General features: G+C 47.1%; 1 protein-coding gene across 2 annotated transcripts in view; it reads left to right on the plus strand.

The window, feature by feature from the left end:
* Positions 1–1,742, plus strand: part of nprl2 (NPR2 like, GATOR1 complex subunit) — a 76,018-nt gene extending 74,276 nt beyond the window's left edge. For both annotated transcript variants that reach the window (XM_072472060.1, XM_072472059.1), the window contains exons 10-11: positions 244–386; positions 1,045–1,742. In XM_072472060.1, coding sequence (XP_072328161.1) covers positions 244–386; positions 1,045–1,112 — 211 coding nt within the window. In that variant the 3' untranslated portion in view covers positions 1,113–1,742. The remainder of the gene's footprint in view (positions 1–243; positions 387–1,044) is intronic.
* The last annotated feature ends 10,197 nt before the right edge of the window (positions 1,743–11,939 follow it).

Here is an 11,939-nt window from a genome sequence, read left to right on the forward strand (position 1 = left end):
TTTTTACTTACAAATCTGGTGCCTGGAAGTCATTGGAGCAATCTAGGACCAAAGATCTCAAAACCTTTATAAAAATTGTTGGTTAAGTCACTCACGTAGCGAGTCCGGGTCAAGCGGGGCTGGAATTGACCACACCCTAGCCCAGGCTGTCGTAACACCTGTAAGTAGTGGAGAGACTTCGGGGCGCCTTGTAAGTGACTTGCTAAAGAATAGCCAACCTATCTCATTCTCCTCTGATGGCAGGAAGTTGATCCAGTTTGGTCTAATGAAAGATCTAATTCGGCGACTGCACAAATATCCAGTAAAGATCAACCGCGACGAGAGGAGCCGGCCACCACGTCTCTACACTGGTTCACACAGCTACGATGAAATCTGCTGCAAAACAGGTACACCAGCCCACAAAGAATCACTCCGTTATGAGAACAAAGGCAGCCAAGGGAATAGAATGATGCAAAGGATTAGATGAGTTCAGGACTATGAAGAGTGTTCACAATCCAGACGATTGGCAGTAAGGGACCTTTATGAATTCAGTCTGAGTAGTATGTTGGATATGGATCTATAGCTCCAATAAGCAGCATAACTGGGATTCTCAATCAGAGAGGCAATAGAAGGGCTGGCGCTAGAAAAGGAACAATATTACAGGATCTTTGAGATTGAAGTGAAGCATTTTGTCAAAGCAGATCTCTGAGATTGAAACAAAGCTTTACTTTGTATCTAACCCATACTGTAACAGAACAGGAGATTTTCCCCTGTTGCTCTTGAAAACAGTGCCACGGGGTCTTTCACCTTGGCCTGAGAGAGCTGATGGGCGATTAACATCTCATCTGAAAGGCCGCACCTCCAGCACTGGGGTATCGGCCTAGATTTGGTGCTCTAGTGTCAAAGTGGAGCTTGTGAACCCGATAACCTACTGACTCCAAAGCAAGAGTGTTCATTTTGACATCTTGACTCTGTGCCTGGCTTGTGCTGTAGCCGAGACCAACTGCTTGGGAGGATTTGATATTTTTTCACGGGAATTATAACTTTTTTTTGTCTTTCTCTCAGGAATTAGTTACAAGGAATTGGATGAGAGGCTGGAGAACGACTCAAACATCATTGTGTGCTGGAAGTGACAGTACAGCATGTTGTCAGGACAATCACTGCGTGTTCTGCTGTGCAATCTCATAATGTTGAACTGAAGTTTTCAAACTGAAGAACAGGTTGGCAAAGGAGTGCAAGAAACAGGGTGCTAACCTGGGTAGCGTGAGCTGTGCTGGCCTGCAGGACTGATAAAATCTTCTCACCCTTCCGCATTAACTTAAATATAGGTGAAGAAATGTGTGAAAGTACTTCTTCTCAAATAGGTTCTGATGCAGAACGGAGAGATTTAGTATTGATATAATCCTTCAGCTATTTTCTCCTGTATGCATGCAACTTATTTATGAGTATCAAGGATAGAGAAGATCCTTCCCCCAGCTGATTCATTCAAATCTTCCACTCCGCTCCCTGGGAAAGTGTGTGTCAAAGTGATCAGGTCAGCTGCAATGACTTTGCAGTTAAATTTCTTGTCAGCATTGAAGAATAAGCCACTTGGGTGTGTTACTGCAGTGGAGTTTGAATCGAAACGTCTGTGTAAATCAGTGCCTTCATGAGATTGGGAATGTACAAAATCTATATCGATCGTTTGTTGTGACTAGTTTTGGATAAATAGAATTATTTAACAGTGAATGAAGTTGCATTTATAAATTTCAGTAACCCTTCAATGTGGCTGTGGATCATTGGTGTCACTAAGTAGTTTTAGACTAAGCTGTCAGCTCGGTTCAGTAGTATCACACTCATCCTTTAAGCAGAAGTTAGCACTGCTGTCTCACAGCTTGGGTGACTGTCTGTGTGGAGGTCTCCCCGTTCCTGCATGGGTTTCCTCCGGGTGCTCCAGTTTCCTCCCACAGTCCAAAGCTGTGCAGGTTAGGTGGATTGGCCACACTAAAAAAATTGCCCCTTAGTGTCCAAAGATGTCCCACCTTATTGTGCTAAATTTGATAGATTCAGAACAAATCTCACAGCACAAAACAGGGCATTCATGATGCGCTATGTGCCACCGACAGCAACAGAATTGTACTCGACCACAAACTGTAACCTCCTGGCCCGGCACATCTCTCACCAAACCATTGCAGTCAAGTCGGGCATCAACCCTGGTTCACTGAGAAGTATAGGACAGCATGCCTGAGCACCAGGCATTTGGAAAAATGAAATGGCAATCCAAAGAAGCTACAACTGAGGTTTGCACGCCTGCTAAAACAGCAGAAACAGCATGCCATACGCAGAGCTAAGAAATCCCACAGCCCAATGAGTCAGATTGAAGCGCTGCAGTCCTGCTACATCCAGTCCCATTAATGGCGGTGGACAATTAATGGGAGCTGCAGGAAGTTCTATGAACATTGCTATCCTCAAAGATGATGGAACATTGCAAGCGAGTGAAAAAGACAAGGCTGAAGATCCTTTTGCTATTCCTGGCACCCTGTTTTGCTTAAACTGGCTGCTGTGTTTGACTACACCACAACAGTGTTTATAAACAGCTATGGGATGCCCTGAATATATCAAAGATGCTGTATAAATTTCAGGGGCATCGCTTCCTCTTTTCTTTCAATTCCTTCTATTTGCCTTCTTTCTTGCAACTCCACTTTCTGTCCTTTTCCATAACTAGTATCAGAAAATAAACCTCTCGTGCAGCTTGAAATGCTGAGTTGCTCAAACACTTCACTGGCAGTGCTAGTGTCTGTTGTTCTCATCTGTGCAATACTTGTGCTTCGAGACATCCATTAATCTACCTCAAAATGATCGGAAGCCAGTTGAAATTGAATTGTATCCACGGTATCCTTTACTCTTTTCATAACCCATTAGATGGCAGATTGTAAATCTCTCTTCGGTATCCATTATTTCTCTCTTTATCCTCTGCCTGACAGAATAGGAATTTTCAAATGGTGGAAATCACCAGGGCAGACTTCCATGTTTAAGCTATCAAGCATCTTGCTTCCTACAATACTTCCTGGTTTATTTCTGTGAATACTCCAGATCCACCATCCTTAGGTGTGATCTTTCTGATTGAATCCATACTTTTTATTTGCGCTTGGTATCTCAATCAGACGGTCTATGTGCATGTCATGTGAATCCGCTTTTAAGATCAATGGAAACTTAACCTTCAAGCAAATGAATGGATGTTCCTCACTCCTTAGGTTCCAGCAGGAATTGTCATAGATTGTTTACATCAGAGAAGGACACCATTTGGCCCATTGAGTCAGTGCCGGGTTCCTGGAACAGCAACTTAGCTTGTCGCAATCCACTGCCCTTTCCCCGTAACACTATCAACTTTTTCTCTTCAGATACCTGCTCAAATTCCCTTTGAAAGCCATCTACCTCCACCACACACTCGGGCAGTGCATTCTGGATCCTAGCGAACTGCATAGACAGTGTATTCCGGATCAAACCACTCACTGCATAACCATTCATTGCGTAGACAGTGTATTCCAGACCCTAGCCACTCATTGCGTAGACAGAGAATTCCGTATCCTAACCACTCACTGCATAGTCAGTATATTCCAGATCCTAACCATTCAATGCGTAGACAGTGTATTCCAGATCCTAACCATTCACTTTGGACAGTGTATTCCAGATCCTAACCACTCACTGGGTGGACAGTGTATTCCAGATCCTAACTATTCACTGTGTGGACAGTGAGTTCCAGATCCTAAACAGTCTCACTGCATAGTCAGTATATTCCAGATCCTAACCACTCACTGCATAGTCAGTCAGTATATTTCAGACCCTAACCACTCACTGCAGAGACAGTGTATTCCAGATCCTAACCACTCACGGTGTAGTCAGTATATTCCAGATCCTAACCACTTGCTGCATAGTCAGTACATTCCAGATCCTAACCGCTCACTGCATAGTCAGTGCATTCCAGATCCTAACCACTCACTGCATAGACAGTGAGGTGATATGCATCACTGTAAATACTCAAGGGTTTAATGTAAATACACTAAGACTAAGTAAACACTAGAGGGAACACCAGAGACATTTTGACATGCAGACATACAGCTAATGAACACATAGAAAAGGACACGACCAATGGGCAGTCAAGACACCCAGAGGTGACACTACCACAAGGGGGCAACCCATATAAAAGGACAGGGCACACATGCTCTTTCCACAGGCGACACCAGGGGAGAAGGACGGGGTAGATCGGAAGCATCACACCCACCGCATGGATTAGAGCAGACTGGTTAGTTGGACTGAGTTACTGTAGCAAGATTAGCAGGAGAGTCAAACTCAAGTAGGAGAATTGTTAACTGTTCAATAAATGTGTTAAACCTATCTCCAAGTCTGAACCTTTCTTTGTCAGAGCATACATCAAGGAAGCAGCTTATGCGACATGAAGAAGCATAACACAACATGGTACCAGTAGTGCCCTGTTGAATCTATATAGTTCAACTCAAGATCCGTGACTACCAGCAACAGCATCCAGGCAAGATGTTCGAGATTCCGGTTCCTCAGCAGCTCAGGTACCACGGCAATCTCAGTGCCAACTGGCGTGCATTCAAACAAAGATTTGAGATCTACCTGGTAGCGTCCGACCTAGATAGCGCGGCGGATGCAAAGAAAATAAAGCTTATGCTCACCATTGCGCGTGCAAGTGCAGCAGAATCTTCAAGACCTTCAAGTACTTCAAAGGGCAAGACAAGAGAGACTTCCAGACAGTACTGGACAAGTTTGAAAAATACTGCAAGAAAAACACAAACAAAATCAGTAAAACTGGATCCCACACTCACCACGAGGCAGAGGTAGGCTTGCAGCAAAAGAAAACGGGAGTTTTGATTGGCAGCCATCTTGAGAAAGGAGCCGCACATGCGCAGTTCCCTAGAAGACGAGAACCGGCAAAACAGTGTTTCGCGCATGCGTGGGCAAACGGCACAAAGTAAAGGAAAAGCGATCTACGCATGCGCAATCCATTCCTACGCTCTACGTCACAAGCGTCATGACGTCAGAGGCGGACCATGCCCATTTTAAGGGCAAATTCCGGAAAATAAGGGGAAAAAGTTTTAAAGCCGTAAAACACAATTCTTTCACCTGGAACGACAGCACAATGCCTGAACTTCGACCGTAGCTGAAAGTAATCTGCAGAACCCTGAAACAAGCAGCTAGCACCGCCCAAAGAAATGATTTGGTTCTTGAAGACTACGATTCAGACATTGATTTCTTCTTTGGACATCGCGAGCACAATGACAGCTCCGACACAGAAAGTGATGATATGGTCCTTGAAGACTATGACTCGGAAGATGATTTCATCATTGGACGTGGCGACCTCAGTACCAAATCCGAACCGCAACGAGATGTGTTGTACAGTGAAGAATCCGACACACAGTTGTTCGGATTTGAGGATCCTCAGCCCAGCACAGACGACATCCTAACCCAGAAGTACAGGATTCTGCTGCGGCCTGACGCCAAGAGACAGAGAGCGTTACAAGCCCACAGAGAGCAGCCTGATGCCAAAAGACAGGGAGAGATACAACCCACAGAGAGCGGCCTGACACCAAACCAGTGATCCACGCACCACGAAGAGTGATCCACTCACCACGAAGAGTCCCCGACTCCACACAGAAAGCAATGACAGACTCCACAGCAAGACCACTGCACGTCTCCACACAGAGAACACAGAAAGACTCCACAGCGAGACCACTGCATGACTCCACAAAGGGAACGATGCTAGACTCCACACAAAGAGCGGTACAAGCCTCCACAGCGAGCTCGTTGACAGACTCCACGATGGAAGCAATGCAATACTCCAGAGAGCAGTCTTTGCATGAACAAGACCATGATCGTCTAGCAACCTTATCTGAGCAACCAGCAGCAGACGATGCAAGTCTGCCATGCTCAAGTGCACAGCAAGACGACTATGCAGTCTAACGCTCACGTGAACAACAAAAAGACTCTGACAGTCTACCCAGATTATTTGAGCCACCAGAAGAAAACTCTGACAGTCTACCCAGCTCATCTAACCGACAAGAAGACACTGAAGGTATACCCACTGTATGTGCGACAAGTGACAAAAGCTTCGCAATTCCCATACAAGATGTGCGACATCTCAGTGAGACTGACAGACCTCAGCTAGTATGTACAGAGGCACTCGACAATCAAAGTGAGGTTACTAGTGATAGAGTGACACCACGTTAATTCAAACCTCATCCACTCGAGCCTCTCCACAAGAAAATGCATTCCTGAACGTTTTGACGGGGAGCATCAAGACACTTCAGATGATTCATGTGACACCTCAAATGATTCATGTGACACCTCAGATGATTCAAATGAACCTGAAATGACTCCGGATGGGGAGTGTCAAGAAACCAAAGCTGATTCAGGTGAACCGAAAGGACTCCAGACGGGGAGCATTGACAAGCCAAGGATGATTCCAGTGCACCGGACATGACTCCAGACGGGGAGCGCGGTAGCATTGTGGATAGCACAATTGCTTCACAGCTCCAGGGTCCCAGGTTTAATTCCCGGTTTGAGTCACTGTCTGTGCAGAGTCTGAACATTCTCCCCGTATGCGTGTGGGTTTCCTCCGGGTGTTCCGATTTTCATTTCATTTCATTTCAACTCAAGTAGCAGAATTGTTAACTGTTAAATAAATGCGTTAAACCTAGCTCCAAGTCTGAACCTTCCTTCGTCAGACCATACATCAAAGAAGCAGTTATGCTACATGAAGAAGCATAACACAACAGACAATATATTCCAGATACTAACCATTCACTGCATAGACAGTGTATTCCAGATCCTTGCCAGTCTCTCTGCATAGTCACTGCATTACAGATCCTAGCCAGTCCCTCTGCATAGTCCGTTTACTCCAGATCCTAACCACTCACTGCATGGACAGTGTATTACTGATCCTAACCACTCACTGCATAGCCAGTGTATTCCAGATCCTAACCACTCACTGCATGGACAGTGTATTCCAGATCCTAACCACTCACTGCATGGACAGTGTATTACTGATCCTAACCACTCACTGCATAGCCAGTGTATTCCAGATGCTAACCACTCGCTGCATAGCCAGTGTATTCCAGATGCTAACCAGTCACTGCACAGTCAGTTTATTCCAGATCCTAACCACTCACTGCACAGTAAGTTTATTCCAGATCCTAACCACGCACTGCATAGACTATGTATTCCAGATCCTAACCACGCACTGCATAGACTATGTATTCCAGATCCTAACCACTCACTGCATAGTCAGTGTATTCCAGAATCTAACCGTTCGCTGCATAGTCAGTGTATTCCAGATCCTAACCACTCACTGCATAGACAATGTATTCCAGATCCTAACCACTCACTGCATAGTCAGTGTATTCCAGAATCTAACCGTTCGCTGCATAGTCAGTGTATTCCAGATCCTAACCACTCACTGCATAGACAGTGTATTCCAGATCCTAACCACTCACGGCCTAGTCAGTATATTCCAGATCCTAACCACTCACTGCCTAGTCAGTATATTCCAGATCCTAACCACTCGCTGCATAGATAGTGTATTCCAGATTATAACCAGTCTCACTGCATAGACAGTGTTTTCCAGATGCTAACCACTCACTGTATAGTCAGTATGTTCCAGATCCTAACCACTCACTGCATAGTCAGTATACTCCAGACTCTAACCGTTCACTGCATAGTCAGTGTACCAGATCCTAACCACGCCCGGCATAGTCAGTATATTCCAGATCCCAGCCAGTCCCTGCATAGACACTGAATTCCAGATCCTAACCACGCACTGTGTAGTCAGTGTATTCCAGATATTAACCACTCACTGCATAGACGGTGTGTTCTAGATCCTAACTTGTCTCACTGCATACAGTGTATTCCAGATTCTCACCATTCACTGCATAGTCCGTATAATAGACCATAGAACTTTACAGCGCAGTACAGGACTTTCGGCCCTCGATGTTGCGCCGACCTGTGAAACCAATCTACACTATTCCATTATCATCCATATGTTTATCCATTGACCATTTAAATGCCCTTAATGTTGGCGACAGACCCTAACCACTCACTGCATAGTCAGTGTATTCCAGATCCTAACCACTCACTGCTTAGACAGTGCATTCCAGATCCGAACCAGTCCCACTGCACAGACAGTATATTCCAGATCCTAACCATTCACTGCATAGACAGTGTATTCCAGATCCTAACCACTCACTGCTTGGACAGTGTATTGGAGATCTGAACCAGTCCCACTGCATAGACAGTATATTCCAGATCCTAACCAGTCCCACTGGGAAGACAGTATATTCCAGATCCTAACCAGTCCCACTGCATAGACAGTGTATTCCAGATCCTAGGCTGCCTCTCTACATAGCGTATTCCAGATCTAGCCAGTCCCACTGCATACTCAGTGTACTCCAGATCCCAACCACTCACTGTATAGTCGGTATATTCCAGGGGCGAGATTCTCCGACCCCCGCCGGGTCGGAGAATCGCCGGGGGCTGTCGTGAATCCCGCCCCCGCCGGTTGCCGAATTCGCCGGCACCGGATATTGAGCGGGGGCGGGAATCGCGCCCCGCCGGTTGGCGGGCCCCCACCCCCGATTCTCCGGCCCGGATGGGCCGATGACCCGCCACTAAAATGCCTGTCCCGCCGGCGTAGATTAGACCAACTACCTTATCGGCGGGACAAGGCGACGCGGGCGGGCTCCGGGGTCCTGGGGGGGGCGCGGGGCGATCTGGCCCCGGGGGGTGCCCCCACGGTGGGCGGGCTCCGGGGTCCTGGGGGGGGCGTGGGGCGATCTGGCCCCGGGGGGTGCCCCCATGGTGGTCTGGCCCGCGATCAGGGCCCACCGATCTGTGGGCGGGCCTGTGCCGTGGGGGCACTCTTTCCCTTCCGCCTTCGCCACGGTCTCCACCATGGCGGAGGTGGAAGAGACTCCCTCCACTGCGCATGCGCGGGAATGCCGTCAGCGGCCGCTAACGCTCCCGTGCATGCGTCGCCCGGAGATGTCATTCCTGCGCCGGCTGGTGGGGCACCAAAGGCCTTTTCCGCCAGCTGGCGGGGCGGAAATTCGTCCGGCGCAGGCCTAGCCCCTCAAGGTTGGGGCTCGGCCCCCAAAGATGCGGAGCATTCCGCACCTTTGGGGCGGCACGATGGCCGACTGATTTGCGCCGTTTTGAGCGCCAGTCGGCGGACATCGCACCGATACCAGAGAATTGCGCCCCAGATCCCAATCGTTCACTGCATAGAGCGTATTCCAGTTCCTTGCCAGTCTCTCTGCGCAGTCACTGTATCCCAGATCCTAAGCAGTCACTGCCTAGTCAGTATCTTCCAGATCCTAACCACTCACTGCATAGGTAGTGAAATGAAAATCGCTTATAGTCACAAGTAGGCTTCAAATGAGGTTACTGTGAAAAGCCCCTAGTCGCCACATTCCGGCACCTGTTCGGGGAGGCTGGTACGGGAATTGAACCGTGCTGCTGCCCTGCCTTGGTCTGCTTTCAAAGCCAGCGATTTAGCCCTGTGCTAAACCTGCCCCTGATGTTCCAGATCCTAACCACTCACTGCATAGACAGTGTATTCTAGATCCTAACCAGTCTCACTGCATAGACAGTGTATTCCAGACACTAACCACTCACTGCATAGTCAGTATATTCCAGATCCTAACCACCCACTGCACAGTCAGGATATTCCAGGGCTTAACCGCTGTCACCGCATAGGCAGTGAATTCCAGATCCTAACCAGTCCCATTGCATAGACAGTATATTCCAGTTCCTAACCATTCACTGCACAGACAGTATGTTCCAGATCCTAACATGTATTGTGCTGTCACTGTCTTCCAGATCTTAACCAGTTTCATTGCATATTCATTCCCTTCCACACCCTACCCACTCACTGCACAGTCAGTATATTCCAGAACCTAACCATTCACTGCATAATCAGTATATTCCAGATCCTAACCACTCACTGCACAGTCAGTATATTCCAGAAACTAGCCAGTCCCACTGCATAGTCCGTGTATTCCTGATCCTCACTACTCACTGCACAGTCAGTACATTCCAGATCCGAGCCACTTCCTGCATAGACACTAAATTCCAGATCCGAATCACTCACTGCACAGAGAGTATATTCCAGACTCTAACCACTCACTGCATAGTCAGTTTATTCCAGATCCTAACCACTCACTGCATAGATAGTGAAAAGAAAATCGCTTATAGTCACAAGTAGGCTTGAAATGAAGTTACTGTGAAAAGCCCCTAGTCGCCACAGTCCGGCGTCTGTTCAGGGAGGCTGGTACGGGAATTGAACTGTGCTGCTGGCCTGCCTTGGTCTGCTTTCAAAGCCAGCGATTTCGCCCTGTGGTAAACCAGCCCCTGATATTCCAGATCCTAACCACTCACTGCATAGACAGTGTATTCTAGATCCGAACCAGTCTCACTGCATACAGTGTATTCCAGACCCTAACCACTCACTGCATAGTCAATATCTTCCAGACACTAACCACTCACTGCATAGTCAGTATATTCCAGACCATAACCACTCACTGCATAGTCAGTATATTCCAGACCCTAACAACCCACTGCACAGTCAGGATATTCCAGGGTTTAACCGCTGTCACTGCATAGACAGTGAATTCGGGGTCTTAGCCAGTCACACCGCATAGGCAGTGAATTCCGGATCCTGACCAGTCACACTGCACCGTCAGTGTCTTCCAGATCCTAACAGGTTTCATTGCATATTCAGTCTCTTCCAGATCCTAACCACGCATTGCATAGACAGTGTATCCCAGTTCCTAACCACTCACTGCATAGTCAGTATATTCCAGATCTTAACCACGCACTGCATACAGTATATTCCAGATCCTAACCACTCATTGCATGGATAGTGTATTACAGATCCTAACCAATCACTGCATAGTCAGTATATTCCAGATCCTAACCTCTCACTGTAGTCAGTATACTCCAGACTCTAACCGTTCACTGCACAGTGTATTCCAGATCCTAACCACTGATTGCATAGTCAGTGTATTCCAGATCCTAACCACGCACTGCATAGTCAGTGTATTCCAGATCCTAACCACTCACTGCATAGTGTACTGCAGATCCTAACCATTCACTGCATAGTCAGTGTATTCCAGATCCTAACTAGTCTCACTGCATACAGTGTATTCCAGATTCTCACCATTCACTGCATAGTGACAATAGAACATTACAACGCAGTACAGGCCCTTCGGCCCTCGATATTGCGCCGACCTGTGAAACTAATCTAAAGCCAATCTACACTATTCCCTTATCATCCATATGTTTAGCCAATGACCATTTAAATGCCCTTAATGTTGGCGACAGACCCTAACCACTCACTGCATAGTCAGTATATTCCAGATCCTAACCACTCACTGCATAGATTGTGAAATGAAAATCGCTTATAGTCACAAGTAGGCTTCAAATGAAGTTACTCTGAAAAGCCCCTAGTCGCCACATTCCGGCGCCTGTTCGGGGAGGCTGGTACGGGAAATTAACCATGCTGCTGACCTGCCTTCTTCTGCTTTCAAAGCAAGCGATTTAGCCCTGTGCTAAACCAGCCCCTCATATTCCAGATCCTAACCACTCACTGCACAGACAATGTATTCTAGATCCTAACCAGTCTCACTGCACACAGTGTATTCCAGACCCTAACCGCTCACTGCATAGTCAATATATTCTAGATCCTAACCACTCACTGACAGTCAGGATATGCCAGATCCTAACCAGTCTCACTGCATACTGTGTATTCCAGAACCTAACCGCTCACTGCATGGACAGTATATTCCAGATCCTAACCAGTTTCATTGCATATTCATTCCCTTCCAGGTCCTAACCACTCACTGCATAGTCAATGTATTCCAGTTTCTAACCACTCACTGCACTGTCCGTATATTCCAGATCCT

Source organism: Scyliorhinus torazame, chromosome 13 (assembly GCF_047496885.1).
Source record: "Scyliorhinus torazame isolate Kashiwa2021f chromosome 13, sScyTor2.1, whole genome shotgun sequence".
In the NCBI taxonomy this organism is placed as follows: Eukaryota; Metazoa; Chordata; class Chondrichthyes; order Carcharhiniformes; family Scyliorhinidae; genus Scyliorhinus; species Scyliorhinus torazame.